General features: G+C 42.3%; 2 protein-coding genes across 2 annotated transcripts; both read left to right on the forward strand.

Moving 5' to 3' along the window:
• Positions 1-190: 190 nt before the first annotated feature.
• On the forward strand, positions 191-11,830 carry LOC115408811 (acidic mammalian chitinase-like). The gene is made up of 13 exons (XM_030119741.1): positions 191-215; positions 308-337; positions 427-631; positions 974-1,030; positions 1,144-1,309; positions 1,411-1,535; positions 2,244-2,367; positions 2,453-2,635; positions 2,750-2,869; positions 3,266-3,394; positions 6,533-6,598; positions 9,487-9,685; positions 11,454-11,830. Exons 1-13 carry the CDS (start codon positions 191-193, stop codon positions 11,828-11,830), a joined length of 1,806 nt encoding a protein of 601 aa, XP_029975601.1.
• A 425-nt stretch (positions 11,831-12,255) lies between these two features.
• On the forward strand, positions 12,256-16,454 carry LOC115408330 (acidic mammalian chitinase-like). Its single transcript, XM_030119029.1, has 11 exons — positions 12,256-12,330; positions 12,416-12,442; positions 12,524-12,728; positions 12,813-12,869; positions 14,039-14,204; positions 14,272-14,396; positions 14,476-14,599; positions 15,512-15,694; positions 15,775-15,891; positions 15,972-16,104; positions 16,183-16,454. The coding sequence occupies exons 1-11, from the start codon at positions 12,306-12,308 to the stop codon at positions 16,452-16,454; spliced, it is 1,434 nt and encodes a 477-aa protein (XP_029974889.1). The 5' UTR covers positions 12,256-12,305.

Here is a 16,454-nt window from a genome sequence, read left to right on the forward strand (position 1 = left end):
GGACAGGTATCACTTCACACCTTTTAGTCATTCAGACAGAGAAACGTGTAGTATAACTGTTGGCAGCATTGCTGCTTTCTCTGCATAACAATACACCAACATTTAAGATGATACAAATCCAAAAAATGCAATTAAAAATCTTTTTTGTTGTTGCAGGTAAACTGGAGGGGAAATCATTTGTTCAAACAAAATGGCACGACTGACCATCTTGGCTGGTAAGTCACTTTGTAGGAGTTTTTTTTTTTTTTTTTACGTGACTTTGCAAGAATTCACATGATTTTTTTATTTTATTTTTTTTGTCTTTCAGGGTTGTCACTATTAATATGTCTTCAAACAGGTGTGACCAAAGTATTGGAATATTATTGGAATTTACTAGTAATTATTCAAATCTAAAATCATACTGATTGTGTCTCCGTTTTTCAAAAGTGTCTTCAACAAAGCTGGTGTGCTCTTTCACCAACTGGTCACAGTACAGACCAGGTATTGGCAGATACCTGCCTTCTGATATAGATCCACACCTCTGCACTCACCTGGTCTACGCCTTCTCCATCATCAGCCCTTCTAATGAGCTGGCAACATACGAGTGGAATGATGAACAGCTGTATAGATCCTTCAATGCACTCAAGCACAGGTGAGTTGTTAGTCATGAGCGTCCATAATAAGATTCACACATCCAGAGCAATTTTGCGATATCTTGGGAAAAACTGACTGAGTAGAGGCCAGTCAGTGGTGTAGTGTTGAGTAGTGTAGTCAGGTAAATGTATATAATCACATTTTGAATGTTTCTTTTTTCTTGTGCATGTTTTGGCTAAGACAAGTACAGTGAAGCCATAAAAAAAAAATCACCATTTTGAGAAAATCTTTCGATGCAGGACTTATAGTTGTGGGAGTGAAACATTGAAATAAGGACGCATGTAAGGTCTTCCCTGCTTGAATCAACCAGAATTTTTTTTTTTTTTTTTTTTTTTTGCAGGAATCCTCATTTGAAGACACTCTTAGCTGTTGGAGGCTGGAACTTTGGGACCTCACAGTGAGTCCACACACACACAGCTCTGAGGGGTGGATTTCATGATCTAACATCCTGAAGTTTATCATAATGTGTCACAGTAGCAATAAACTGTTTAACTGTTGTATTTGTCTTAGATTCACCATCATGGTTTCATCCCCCACCACCCGCCAGCGGTTCATCCAGTCTTCCATAAGACTCCTCAGACTGCATGGCTTTGATGGGCTGGACCTGAACTGGTTGTATCCAGGATCTCGAGGAAGCCAACCGGGGGACAAGATCAGGTTCACAATACTTTGCCAGGTCAGACTGAAAGTCTATGCTTCCTCTTTTCGGTAGCATTGAAAAGAGTCTTGCGGGAAACCAACACAGCCAATGCTCTGTCTCTGTCTCAATTCATTTAGGAATTTGTGTCTGCTTTTGAAAAAGAAGCCGCTGAGACCAGGAGAGAGCGCCTGATGCTCACAGCTACCGTCGCAGCTGGAAAGGCAAACATCGACAGCGGCTACGAGATCGCCAAGGTGTCAAAGTGAGTTAGTCTGACAGAGTCAGTGGCATTATATTAATCTGATGTAAAGCCTATCCTGTGGTTACCATGGAAACAATGAGGTTTTATAACGCTGCCATACTAAAGGTCTCTCACACTTTATCCTCGGGATAACCAATTCATTCAAAGTGCAACTTTATAAACTCTCACGGTTTGCTACAAGTCCACCAGGAACTGTTATTCTACCACAATACAAAATTATTAGCATTTTAATATTGAAAATTTTAGACTGTAGCTGGTAATACTGCACATTGACGCGTAATTTTAGTTGTTATGTTGCCGCTTTTTCTCATTGTCATTTGTTTTGAATTAATTCTGACTCAAGCCACCGACTGGAGCTTCAGCTGAGCTGAATTCATCAAGGCAACAAGACAATAGAACTGCTATGTGAGCATTATCGGGAAAAATGTTATCAAACATGATATTTAAAACTTATGTAAAAGGCATTTGCCCAAGATACAAGTAAAGTGACGCAATTAGTTCAAAGTAGCACCTTTTATCATTGAAACAGCGTTGGGATGACTTGAGCAACCGGGCAGTGATTTATGATTTATGTCTTCATTAAAATGACAGGGTTCAAATGATAAGGTCACCAATAAGTTGACTAAGATTAGTTCGATACAAGATTTAAATACAATGACAAAAAAATGAATAGCAGTCTTTTTTAATCATGCTGTGTCTGTCGGACAGGCTTTTAGATTTTATCAACGTCATGACGTATGATTTCCATGGAGCATGGGAACCTTTCACTGGTCACAACAGTCCTTTGTTCGCGAGTTCTTTTGATGACGGCACCAACATCTACAGCAATGTGGTGAGTGAAGCGTTCATCGTTCAGTCGGAGGCTTGGTAACATTTCTCTGTATAAACGTACAACATCTTTTTTTTTTTCTTCATAGGATTTTGCTATGAACTACTGGAAAAATCAGGGGGCTCCTCTTGAAAAGCTCATTCTTGGCATCCCGACCTATGGGCGAACATTCCGGACTGCATCAGCTGCTTGTGGTGTTGGTGCACCAGCCAATGGAGCGGCCTCTGCTCGACCCTACACCCAAGAAGCTGGCTTCTGGTCCTACTATGAGGTTCATCAACACTGCGCAGATCTTAAAATCTATCCAACTACAGACATGTTTGAAACATAAAATCATAATACATGTTGAAGGTGTTCAGGTATACTTTTCTTCCATTTGCTCCAGATTTGCACTTTCCTGCAAGAAGGCAGCAGCTTGCGCTGGATCGATGAACAAAATGTGCCGTACGCCATTAAAGGCAATGAGTGGGTTGGCTTTGATAACAGACGGAGCTTTGAGATCAAGGTAAATGCTCCACATCCTTCTTTATAGAGATAAAATGTGATAAGCATAATCTACGAGGGCTGTTATTTGTGGATCACTGCATTTCATAGTTGTAAAAGAACAACTAATGACAGTGAAGCTGCTCAGTGAACTTATCCAGTATTTTATGACGAAGATAAAGGAAGCATTTTTGAGATGGTAATTCTGCAGAAACCGTATGGATTTATTTAGTGGGAAAATCTTTGGGTCGGTACTAATTAGGAGTGCACAATATTGAGGAAGCACACCATATGTTACATTGTGACAGTGAATGAGCCACTTCACCTTAAGGTGTATGAAATGGACATACTGATATGTTTTGTATGGAAACATGATAAAACTGTGTGTTGATTTATACTTTGCTACAATATTCCATAGGCACGGTATCTAAAAGACAACAAATTTGGAGGAGCCTTCATCTGGTCTTTGGATCTGGATGATTTTACTGGACATTTCTGTGGACAGGGAGCTTATCCCTTAATCAGCTCTCTGTGTTGCTCCTCTGGGGTGTAGAGGGCAACGTGATGTGTGAACGACCCAGCTTTGTCTCAATCAATCTGTGATGAAGAAAAGAGATCGCACGCACAATGAAGCTGGGTTTAATTCACACGAGGAATTAGTTCTTCCTCTGTGGTGCGTCCTCCTATCAACATCAGTGCGCGATACGCGCCATCTACTGGGTATCATGGGGATCGCATCTCACTCAACAGAGCTGAAATTTGAACCACTGAGTACATGAAATTAAACAAAAAGTTTTATGGGGTGTCTGCTTTTAACACACCTTTTTAGAGAACCATTTCCATCTTTGAACAAACTTACTTATTCTATCTTTTAACAACTATTTTCAAGCCTCTACACTCTCCCCTACTTAAAATAAATGTCTCCTGACATTTCACGTTTTAGGGCAACTTAGTTTACGAGAGTGTACCAGTTGTAAACAAAAGGTTGGTTTTGGATTTGGCATGGATAAGCCATAAGGTTCTGAGGTATTGGCACAGAAGTGGGAAGTAGGAGCGATCTTACACCTGCAGTCCATGGTTGGTATGATGGTTGTCCCAAGGAGTCATAAGTCAATCTTTCTGCTGGTTGAGCTCTCCTTTGTGACCTTCTAGGCTCATACTGTCCTCCATCATGTCCATCCATTTCCTCAATCCGTCTTTGTTCCTCCTGCAGCAAAACTGGTTCAGCCATTTGCTCCTCAACAACCTGCTGTTCAGGCACAGATTCTGGTCTCACTGGTGGGCGAAATTCTCTCGCTGTGGCATTGAGTCTGTGTTGATTTTGAGGATTTTGTACAGGTGTGACAGGTACTGGTTGCTGAGTGTTTTGGTTTTGAACATTTTGCTGAGGATTTATGAAACCGTATATTGGGATTTTACTCCGGAGATTGTAACGATAAGAGTAGTCTTCATCCTCCGAGTCATTACTCTCTGTTTCATTGTGGTCTGTAGTAGTCTCGATTCTTTTGTCTCTTTTCGGTTTTGTCGTTTTGACTACAGGAAGCTCTTCTTCCAAAGGCAAATCATTTACTGGCAATAACAAGTTTCTGTGTAACACTCTCATCACTTTACTGCCTCTCTCTGCTTGTACTTTGTAGACGGGTCCATCACCTACTCGCTCAACAACACGGTGTACTTCTGATTCCCAGTAGGCACGTAATTTTCCCGGACCTCCTCTTTCAGAGAGATTCCTAACCAGGACTCTGTCGCCTGGTTGGAGAGTGACACCTTTCATGCGTTTGTCATATTGCTTTTTGCCTTTGCCTGAAGATTTTTGACTGTTCTCTGCAGCGATTTTATAGGCAACACGCATCCTATCAGCCCACTTTTTAGCATAGGTCTGATGGTTGTGTTTCTCCGTCTCGTTTGTTTGAAAAAGTAGGTCTACCGGCAACCGAGGAGCTCTGCCGTACAAGAGGAAGAATGGCGAGTATCCTGTCGACTCATGTCTCGTGCAATTGTAGGCATGGACAATTTGTGGGAGATGTTCCTTCCAGTCACTTTTCTTTTCCTCCTGTAGAGTGCGAAGCATTTGGAGTAAAGTACGATTCAGGCGCTCCACCGGGTTGCACTGTGGATGGTATGGTGTGGTTCGTGAGTGAGCGATTCCTGAGAGCTGTTGCAATTTTTGGAAAAGATTGTTCTCAAACTCACGTCCCTGATCATGGTGTAACTTTTCGGGGTACCCAAAACGTGGTATAAAATCTTGGAATATCTTCTCAGCAGCTGTTTTGCCTGATTTATTCCTAGTAGGGTACGCTTGTGCGAAGCGAGTAAAATGATCTTCAAGTACTAAGATGTATTCATACCCCCCTTTACTTGGTTCAAGATGCAAGTAGTCAATAGAGACTAACTCAAAAGGAGCGTTGGTTGTGATTGATCCCATAGGAGCTCTCTGGGGAACGTTTGGTCGTTTTTGTTTGATGCACAGACATTTTTTTGAGACATAATCTTCGATTTCTTGTTGCATATTCGGCCAATAAAAACGTTCACGGGCCAGATGAATCACTTTATCACTACCGACATGACCCATATCGTCATGTAGACTTCTTAACACTATTGGTTTTAACTGTTCTGGAAGGACAAGCTGTTTGTGGTGCTCTGTTTTTCTGTACAGTAGTCCATTGTCAACTTCCAGCTTGTTCCACTCATACAGTAATCTCCTTGTTTGTTTACTCATTGTCCGTTTGTCTTTCTCGTTAGGTGTCCAGCTCTTGAGTTTGAGTGAGATTACCTCCTTGATAGACTCATCTTCTTGTTGAGCAGCTTTAATGTCTTTTGGAGTCATGCTCAAAGTGCTTTGTGCTGGCTCATTTTTTTCACTGGAACTCAGTTGTAGTGCAGCTACCCAGGGCACATCGTTGTTTTGGACGGCCTTACTTCCCTGCCACACCGCAAACACTACATCTGGTAAAACGTTCTCTGTGTACTCACTCATCTGTTGTTGGAGATCCAATGGGTATCTGGACAACATGTCGGCATCTGCATTCCTTCTCCCCGGTCTATACTTGATATCAAAATGGAAGTCTGCTAACTCCCCAACCCACCTATGCCCCACTGCATTTAACCTTGCGGAACTGAGAACATAGGTTAATGGATTGTTGTCTGTATAGACTGTGAAAGTCGGAGCGTAATACAGGTAGTCACGAAACTTATCACAGATGGCCCATTTGAGTGCGAGGAACTCAAGTTTACCAGAATGTAAGTGATAGTTTTTCTCAGCAGGTGTGAGAGTCCGAGAGCCATAGCCAATCACTCTGAGTTTGTTGTCTTGTTTCTGATATAAGACAGCTCCCAAGCCTTGGTTGGACGCATCTGTATGTAATAAAAATGGAAGATCAAAATTAGGATAGGCTAGAATGGGAGGATGGGTCAGAATGTCCACAAACTTTGACACAATTTCCTGATGTTCACTTGTCCAAGTTATGGGTGTTCGAGAAGGAAGTTGGTTTTTGTTTCCTTTCTTTACTTGTCCTTTCCCTCTTTTTGGTGTTGATTTGTTTTCACAATTTGTATCAGGGCTCTGGAGCAGTTCAAACAACGGTCTCGCCAGTCTTGAGAAGTCTTGAATGAATGATCGATAGTAGCTGAGGAAACCGAGCAATGTTCTGAGCTCTCCGACTGTGCAGGGTTTCTTTTCTTTTAGAGCGATCACAGCATCCAAATCTTTCGGGTCAACCTGGACCCCTTCGCCAGACACAAGCCTACCAAGGTAGCGTATTTGTTTTTTAAACAGTTCGCACTTAGCTGGACGAAGTTTTATGCCATGTTGTCGCATTTTACACAGGACTTGTCGAAGATGATCTACATGTTCCTCAAAGGTTTTAGAGTAGCAAAGTACATCATCTAAGTAAGGCACGCAGCACTCATCTCGAATCCCTTCTAACACTCCCTCCATACACCTTTGGAATGCGGCCGGTGCGTTTGTAAGACCGAAAGGAACCCGCACCCATTCGTACAAACCCCAGGGTGTGCTAAAAGCAGTTAAGTGCCGTGACTCCTCACTCACAAAACCCTGATGATATGCGCTGCCCTGGTCCAAGATGGAAAACCAGGTATTTCCTCCGAGACTGTCCAAGAGATCTTGTATCCGTGGCAACGGATGTCTGTCCGGTACAGTTTTCCGGTTGAGCTCGCGAAAATCAACACATAAGCGCAAAGTATTGTCCTTTTTACGCACACACACCACCGGTGACGAATGGGCTGAAACTGATTTTCGGATCCAACCCCTGTTCAAAAGGTTGTGAACATACTCCTTTACCTCTTTGTAGAGTGGTCGGGGAATGGAGTTGTAACTCTTTTGCACGGGTGTGTTGTCAGTGGTGTTGATTTTTAGCTGCAGTCCAGGAATACATCCAATATCCCCGTCTTCACGAGCAAAAATATCAGACTGCTCATAGAGCATTTGGCGAACAACTTTTTGATCATTTTCTGAGAGATGATTTAAATCGACATTTGGATGCCATCTCAGATGTGAAGGAGCTGTATTGAAAGTCTCTTCTTCTTCACTTTGACTGTCATCTGACACTTGAGCTGTACAACAGTATGACTGGTTGGCTGGTTTGGCATTTTCAGGACAAAGATTAACAGGTTTGTATTCAGAAACGTCTTCAATGAATCCTAACAAGGTTTTAGGATTTAGGAAAATGTCATGTTTGGTTGCATTTTGGATTGGGATTTTAACAGTCTTTGTAGCACCAGGGGGTACATCAATGAGAGCTGGAAATAACTCCAATCCATCAGGTATGTTGCTTTTCAAAGATGGTTCGAAAAACATTTCACCTCCACCCGGAAATGATCTGATGTGACACTTTACCATACAGATTTGGTTACTGCGAACCGTGAGTCCTTTTTTTCCAACTTTCACGACTTCACTTTCTGGTTCACTTTCAGTCGATTTGGTGTGAACAGCAGAGATAAGTGACTCAACATTACACTTCTGAACTTTAAGAGTCTCTGATAGCAAGTCCACTAAGTTTATATTGTCACTTTGTTCACTGTTTCCCATTATTATTTCTTGGATGACATTGAAGCCCAGCAGTGGAGTGGTTACACTTTGCTGGCTGACAAGCATTGGAACATACAAGGACACAGAGCCATGTTGGGAACTTGTGATCTTGAGTAGAACTTCAATCCACCCTTCAAAAGGAACGTCCGTCCCATTTGCTGCAGTGACTTTGAGTGGATGATCTGAAAGTAAAGTCTCAAGCGGCTGTATTTTCACATTTGGTAACGCTGTTTGTACCCATGACTTTTCAACAATGCTCACTTGTGCTCCGCTGTCCAATAGCATCTGTAGTTTTTCTCCATTTAACAGACAGTTTATCATACACCTACCACCTATTAACTGTGCCACACGCTTTTTATTGGTCACACTGTGTGTTTTCTGAGACGTGGTAGTAGATGGTGCTTGATCTGATTTCAGTCTCTCGCTGTTGTGGGACGCCGATGATGTCGTCACTGGTGGTCCCTCCCCAGCGACCTCCTGGAGTTTCCCGACACACTGCTCTTCTGGAGGCAGCCGATGGCTCGATGCCCCTCCTTTCCGCATTTGAAACAATGAGTGCAATGTTCAATTTCTTGAGCAACACACTTCTGGCACTTCCCTTTGACATCAGGTTTTGGAGCTGGCTGTTTTGAGGCAGGTACTGTGGGACGAGTGTTTTCAGTTACTGCACTGACCATTGGAGTTAGGGCCTTTTCTAAACTTTTAGTTAGAGAGGACACCTGTGCCGTCAGCTCTTGTATAGCAGCACGGTTAGCTTGGACTTCAGTTTGTATTTTTACAGAACTTTTGTCTTTTTCTGCCTGAGCTACATTTGCGTTCACAGTTTTTGATTTTTGGCTTTGTCCCAATCTGTTCTGTCTCTCTGCGTCTTCAATAATAGCTTTTGTGATCAGCTCCAAAATGGAGTCATCTGTGACACTTGAATCTGTGATGTGAGGTTTTAAGTCTCGTCTGACATAAGAGCATTTCTCATTGATACCTTGATACAGTGAATGAAGGAAAACACCTTGTACCAACTGCTTGTCATAATGAAACCCACTGCTGTTCTTTGATGCAATCAGCACACGTTGTTTAAGACCCATTAGTCTATACATGAACTGCTGAGGTGTTTCTTTATCATACTGCTTAGCGTTGCTTAGTTCCTGAAATAATTCAGTGCTACTTTTCTCACGCAGGTGTGCCTTCAAGAAACGTTTTAACTCTGCTACAGTCAGCGTATCTTTGGTGACAAGCATGTCTTTGAAGGTACCAGGCTTGATTATCTTAAACACCGTTCTAATAACTTCAGCCTCTGTGAACCCTTCAGCAAGACCTTCATCAATCTGTTTACACAACACATTGTAACTTAAATCAGAGTCAAAATCAGAGATCTGACCACCATGAATCTTGTATTCCCTGTGTGGTAACAGTGACTTGAGTTCAGACAGCTTGACCAAACCTGTTACAGGGTCAGCAACTACTGATGGTGAGGATGACTTCACGGTTGTTACTGTGGATGCAGCTGCCTCTCTGGTCTCACTCACAACAGGAACCTCTTCCACATCTGGAGTACTCACAGCATCTTCTCCCCCAGTTGCCATGGGTGACTGTAGTTGTTCGATGAGGTCGCGGAAAGCGAGCAAGTGAGACATCCCCTGGTCCTCGAGACTTCTCAGTCGTGGACTTCTCAGAAAGTCCACAATGAAGTCGAAGAGTTCCACTTCGGGCGATTCTGCACTTGGAAAATCCTCGTCCACGTCATCTTTCAACGACTCAGCCAGCTTGTAGAGAACATCTCTGTTGTGGGCACTGGTTAGCTGGGTAAGCGCTTGCTGGATCTCCCATCTCAGGTCTCGTAGTGCTGCCATCTCTGGTTACCTGGATTCTGTCGCTGGTGTCATCGACTCAGGAACAGGTGATCAGCTTCCCTTGGTTCTGCAATGATTAGTGCCGGACAGCCAGTGGCACTAATCCCGGACGAGCCCCCAAAATTGTTGCTCCTCTGGGGTGTAGAGGGCAACGTGATGTGTGAACGACCCAGCTTTGTCTCAATCAATCTGTGATGAAGAAAAGAGATCGCACGCACAATGAAGCTGGGTTTAATTCACACGAGGAATTAGTTCTTCCTCTGTGGTGCGTCCTCCTATCAACATCAGTGCGCGATACGCGCCATCTACTGGGTATCATGGGGATCGCATCTCACTCAACAGAGCTGAAATTTGAACCACTGAGTACATGAAATTAAACAAAAAGTTTTATGGGGTGTCTGCTTTTAACACACCTTTTTAGAGAACCATTTCCATCTTTGAACAAACTTACTTATTCTATCTTTTAACAACTATTTTCAAGCCTCTACATCTGCGTTCCCTTCTGGTCTCAGGTAAACCAAAAATCGAGCATGTTTACATTCATTATCTCCACTTGAATTAAATTATCCCTCAAACAAGCTTTTAAATATGAATGTATTTCACATTATTGCCGGTTTCATCTCCAGCCACTCCTGAACCTGCATCTACATCCGGCATCCCTCCAACATCACCAACATTCGAATCTGCAACAACAAACACATATCCCACTGAAGCTGGAACTTCTCCTGGATCCACAGATTCAACTCTAGAGTCAACTTCCATAGACTATTCCACTGAAGCTGTTGTCACCACTGCTGGATACACAGATTCAACTCTAGAGTCAACTTCCTCTGAAGCTGTTGTCACCACTGCTGGATACACAGATTCAACTCTACAGTCAACTTCCTCTGAAGCTGTTGTCACCACTGCTGGATACACAGATTCAACTCTAGAGTCAACTTCCTCTGAAGCTGTTGTCACCACTGCTGGATACACAGATTCAACTCTACAGTCAACTTCCTCTGAAGCTGTTGTCACCACTGCTGGATACACAGATTCAACTCTAGAGTCAACTTCCTCTGAAGCTGTTGTCACCACTGCTGGATACACAGATTCAACTCTACAGTCAACTTCCTCTGAAGCTGTTGTCACCACTGCTGGATACACAGATTCAACTCTAGAGTCAACTTCCTCTGAAGCTGTTGTCACCACTGCTGGATACACAGATTCAACTCTACAGTCAACTTCCTCTGAAGCTGTTGTCACCACTGCTGGATACACAGATTCAACTCTACAGTCAACTTCCATAGACTATTCCACTGAAGCTGTTTTCACCACAGATTCAACTCTACAGTCAACTTCTACACACTATTCCACTGAAACTGTTTTCCCCTCTCAACAGTCACATACATGGCCAATGGAGAGTGTTCCGCCCTCATCTTCAGCTTCACTTACAAGCAGCACAGCAGTGGATGCAACCACCACAGAAGCTCCCACAACACCCCCTGAAACAACATTCTCAGTAGAAACTGAGTTTACAGCTGCAACTTTAATGGAAAGTACCTCAGTAACGTATGGTCCAACCACCGCAGATCTCACAACACAACCTGAAACAATGTTCTCAACAGAAAGGGAGTTTACAACTACAGTTTTACCTGAAAGCCCCTCAGTAACATATGGTCCAACCACCGCAGAAGATCTCACAACACCTTCTGAAACAACGTTCCCAACAGAAACTGAGTTTACAGCTGCAACTTTATTTGAAAGCACCAAGGGTACAACCACTGTAGAAGATCTCACAACACCCTCTGGAACAACCACGTCAGCACACCCTGACACTACAGCTGCAACTTCACATGCAAGCACCACAACAACCACGAAGGCAACCACAGTAGCACCTGTTACAACAGCTGTGACCCCCCCACCTGTTCAAACGACCACTAAAGCTGTTTCCGGAGAAGGTTTTTGTGTTGGAAAGAAGGATGGCAACTATGTGAATGTCAATAATCCCACCTCCTTTTATCAGTGTGTGAATGGAATCACATACATTCAGAAATGTCCTGCGAATCTTGTTTATGTTGCTGCATGCGATTGCTGTGATTGGCCATAAATAAACGTCTTTTTCAACAAAGAAAATACACTGATGAGCTCTGTACTGGTAGGACATGGTTGATAGCATCCCTTCTAAAAGTTAGAATGTGACATGTGTGGCGAATCATCCTGAATCAGCCTAACCTTAATATATTGAGTATTGCTGTTTTTGTATCTTAAGCTGCTTTTCAGATGTATTTCTTACAACTCATTTTAAATTTCTGAGGTTTTTCCGTGGATTAAACTTTGCCGTTTGTAAAAGGGATGCATTTGGTTGCAGGGAATATTGTATTCTTTTTGGTTTAAAAAGAAAAATTAGCAGCTGCTGTTATTTGATTTACTTAGCTGAAGCAACGATTTCATGGCTTCAACCAAGGGATGTCTTTCTTTGTTCAGAGTTAATGATTGTCATGGTTTGTTTGTTTTATCAGTGAGAGACAACTATTCAGCTCGTTGCTTTTCACTTTGCAAGAGCACATTCGAGCAAAACCACCATGAGTAGGCTTATTTTGATTACAGGTAAGCCACAATAATAATTCTCGGCATAAAAAAATTATTCAAAACTACCGCATATTTACGTCTGACTTTATCTGCAAACTTTCAGGTCTCTGGCTTTGTCTTAGCACTTTGGGTGAGTTTGTTTAGTTTGAAATGTTACATTCAGAGATATCCTTAAAAGATAAATGATGATGACCAAACATTTTCTTTGTAGTCTCGTCCTACAGACTTGTGTGTTATTTTACCAACTGGTCCCAGTACAGACCTGGTACTGGGAAGTTTATGCCTTCAAATGTTGAGCCAAACCTCTGCACTCATTTAATCTATGCCTTTGCTGGTATCAATGAGGCAAATGAGTTGACTACTATAGAGTGGAACGACGATGTGCTCTATAAATCTTTCAATGGACTCAAACAGAGGTTGGTTCAGTTCTTTACTGTGTTATCAATTTTGCTCTTAACACAAGACAAGTTACAGGAACTGAAATGTTTCTCTTCCCACAGAAATCCCAACCTTAAAACTCTGCTGGCTGTTGGAGGCTGGAACTTTGGCTCACAAAAGTGTGATATTTTGTAACCAGTCATAAATGTCATTTAGTGTGCGGTTTATACATTCACTTCTGAATGTCTGCACACACCTTTTCACCTGCTCCACTTTTAGGATAAAGTAGGCTATTAATACAAATGGACTGAGTTTATTTTTGTACTGCTAAAATAATTATGTTTACCGATACTGCTTGAGGTGTTAAATACAGCCATGTGTGTCAAATTCAATTGATGGGAGATCATTAATTATTTCCAACATCCATAGAATTGTGTGAACACATAGATCTAGAGAAGGGTGGCAAAAAGTTTGGGCATTTAAGTGCAAATTTCAATATGAGCCACAAAGATCCAACCTTGTGTCTACAGGATCAAATTTTAATGGACTGATTTAGAAAGAATAATAATCGAAAAAATAAAATACTAACTGAACTCTAATAGCTAACATTACGTACAGACATTTAGTCATTCTACTGGGGACACAGGTGTCCTGTGGAGCATCATTTGCTCATGTCTATGCAATATTAGGTCCTCTCCTCTCTTCAATTAAATGAAATGGTTCCAGGTGATTTGCATGACCTTCCCTTTTATTAAAAGCTGAGTAAAATTTATTATCTCTGTGCAAATGGTGAAATGGGACTTCAAGACAGGCTAAAGTACCTCTCCTGTACTTAGCACTGTAAGAAGGCCTGGGCCTGTAATGAATTAGTCAGTGAAGCCTTGTATTAGTCGTTTTCCTTTCTTTAGCTTGAATAATTATTCAACATTTCTGAAAAGCAAATGTTACCCCTGGAGAATGATTGACTGCTCCCCTTCAACTTGGGCTTTCCAAGATGAATATCCCAATTTCCAAAAAGACATGTACCTTTCTTTCTTTGGCAATTTTTCCAAGATTAAATTTTATTCTGTTAAGTCTGGCAACAGAGTATTGTTCCAAGTGTGTATTTGGACCTCTGAGTAAAATGTTTTTTGTTAGGGTTAGGGTTAGGGTTAGGAGATAAAACAAACAAACAAACAAACAAAACACAACTCACGCCTCACAATTACATATCATGTGTAGATGTTGGAAGCTAAGAAAACCTGTTAACTATTTTAGAATAAATGTGGAGAAAGTGGAAGGGCTGTGCAGACTTTCTCTCCAGGTACATGTCTGAAAGCACTGATCTTTTTTGTAAATTTCCACCCAGATTCACTAACATGGTATCAACGCAGGCCAACAGAGATACATTTATCAAGTCCTCCATCAAACTGCTGAGACAGTACGGTTTCAGTGGACTAGACCTGGACTGGGAATACCCTGCAGCAAGAGGAAGCCCACTGGAAGACAAGCAGCGATTCACCCTTCTATGCAAGGTGGAACTGAAAATTACTGGTCGAATGTTCAAAGGGTATTCATAATAAACCATGCTGTGGTTTTTAGGAGCTCCTCGAAGCCTTTGAGGCTGAGGCGAAATCAACTGGGCAGACGAGGCTGCTGATTTCTGCTGCTGTGGCTGCTGGGAAAGGAACAATAGATGCTGGTTATGAAGTCGCAGAAATTGCCAAGTATGGTGGCACTTTATCCAACACAACTTCCACGTGATCTTCAGATTTTGGTGAATTTGGTTCTGTGTGCTTTCTTCAGGTTTCTGGATTTCATTAATGTGATGACGTACGACTTCCATGGCACTTGGGAGACTGTTACAGGCCATCACAGCCCTTTATACAAGGGATCCCAAGACACTGGAGATCATGTCTACCTGAACACTGTGAGTAAAGGATTTTAGAATTTTGAATCTAAACATGTGCTGTTTTCAATCTATTGCCATTTCTTCATTCGCTGTGGAGTGTTTCCATTCATTGGCTTCTCCAAAAGGTTTGTCCAAAAGTCATATCAGCCCCACAACATTCAGGTCCTTCCTCCTGCAGCCTGAAACTCTTTGCCACTGTTCCCAGTGTTCAACCTGATGAGTAGCTGATATTGTTGTTTTGACCTGGGACAGATTGCTAGGTTTCAAGGACTCGGAGTCAAGGTGCAGCCACGAGTCAGGCTGGTTAGCAGATCACCACCAAATCACAGACCATGGTTCCGGAACAATGTGGTCCATGTTCTTGGCCTATTGACACTGCTGTGGTGATAAGCTAAGCTTTCTGTTTACATGTCAGTCATCGTCCTCACTTCTCCTTTGGGTAATGATGGAAAGAATGTTATCACAGAAACAGGCAGACCACACAGGTTTTTCTCAACAGGACGTGGACGTCAGGACTCATGGTGTTTGCCTATTTGGATGCATTTCTCAGAGTAGAACTATGACTCGTTTGCATCCAATAGATACTGTGATGCTTTGGGCTCCTAAAAAAAAAATCTCCCCTTCTGGTGTTGCTGGAGCAATCTTTGGGAAGACTGGTCTTCGCAGTGCAGCCAACACTCAAGAAGCTAACAGTGATACAAAACAAAAGAGGACAACCAAACGAAACAATGTAGCCTACATAAAAAACCAAGTGGAGGATAAATATGTTTTTAAACCAAACATAAATTAATAAAAAAGTAAAAGACAATAAAGTGGTAAATGAGTATTAACATTTACCATGAATAATAATGTTCACGGTGGGCCTCATTGGCAGGAACACACAATTCCAACATTTTAATGACTTTTTTTTTTTCTTTTTTTAAATTTCAGGACTTTGCTATGAGGTATTGGCGGGATAAGGGAGCCCCTGTGGAAAAACTAAACATGGGTTTTGCCACATACGGACGGACTTTTCAGCTCGCCACTGAGTCCAGCCAGGTTGGCGCTCCTGCCAGCGGTCCGGCCTCCGCCGGTCCCTTCACAAGAGAAGGTGGATTCTGGTCCTATTATGAGGTGAACTCAGTAAATGTCGATGCCAACCTGTTTCTACAGTTGGACTGTGGTTTTAATTTAAAATTCAACACTCTGCTTAGGTTTGCACGTTTCTTCAAGGGGCTACTGTTAATGTGATTGAAGATCAGAAAGTCCCGTATGCCACCAAACAACGTGAGTGGGTTGGATATGACAACAAGGAGAGCTTCAATACCAAGGTACAGTCATTAATCACATGTAACGAATTATTGACTGTATAAAGTTGAAATGCATTATTATTCAGTTATTGTTCTTTCAGGTCCTTTACCTAAAAAACAGTAATTTTGGGGGAGCTTTTGTCTGGGCGCTGGATCTGGATGACTTCAATGGGCAGTTCTGTGGAGACGGAAATTATCCCCTCATCCGCTATCTGCACTCTCTTTTGGTCTCAGGTGGAAAGACAGAATTCATTGGTTTAGTCTGTTGAATAAAATATATATAAATTAAACTCAATTTTTTTCTCTCTCTAGATCTTTCTCCCCCTGGAACTACACAGCCCACTCCTGTTCCGCTGCCTACGAGTCAAGGAAAACCACACACCACGTCCAGTCCTAGACCCACAAAACCTACGTCCTCCAGTGCCAGCAATGATACTTTTTGCCTGTCTAAGATTGGCGGAGTCTATCCCAAGCCCGATGATCCACATTCTTTTTACAACTGTGCCAACGGCATCACCTGGATCCAAGCCTGCCCGGAGAGTTTAGTCTTTCGAGAAAACTGCCTATGCTGCGACAGGCCCTAA

Source organism: Salarias fasciatus, chromosome 20 (assembly GCF_902148845.1).
Source record: "Salarias fasciatus chromosome 20, fSalaFa1.1, whole genome shotgun sequence".
NCBI classification, from domain to species: Eukaryota; Metazoa; Chordata; class Actinopteri; order Blenniiformes; family Blenniidae; genus Salarias; species Salarias fasciatus.

What these genes read in the sequence shown, in the direction of transcription:
- LOC115408811 (XM_030119741.1), top strand. Translation starts at nt 191, where the DNA reads ATGGCACGACTGACCATCTTGGCTG. An exon ending in ATTAATATGTCTTCAAACAG is followed by an intron (nt 338 to 426) that starts GTGTGACCAAAG and finishes GTTTTTCAAAAG; the next exon opens with TGTCTTCAACAAAGCTGGTG. An exon ending in CCAACATCTACAGCAATGTG is followed by an intron (nt 2,368 to 2,452) that starts GTGAGTGAAGCG and finishes TTTTCTTCATAG; the next exon opens with GATTTTGCTATGAACTACTG.
- LOC115408330 (XM_030119029.1), top strand. Translation starts at nt 12,306, where the DNA reads ATGAGTAGGCTTATTTTGATTACAG. An exon ending in TGGAACTTTGGCTCACAAAA is followed by an intron (nt 12,870 to 14,038) that starts GTGTGATATTTT and finishes ATTTCCACCCAG; the next exon opens with ATTCACTAACATGGTATCAA. An exon ending in GCACTCTCTTTTGGTCTCAG is followed by an intron (nt 16,105 to 16,182) that starts GTGGAAAGACAG and finishes TTCTCTCTCTAG; the next exon opens with ATCTTTCTCCCCCTGGAACT.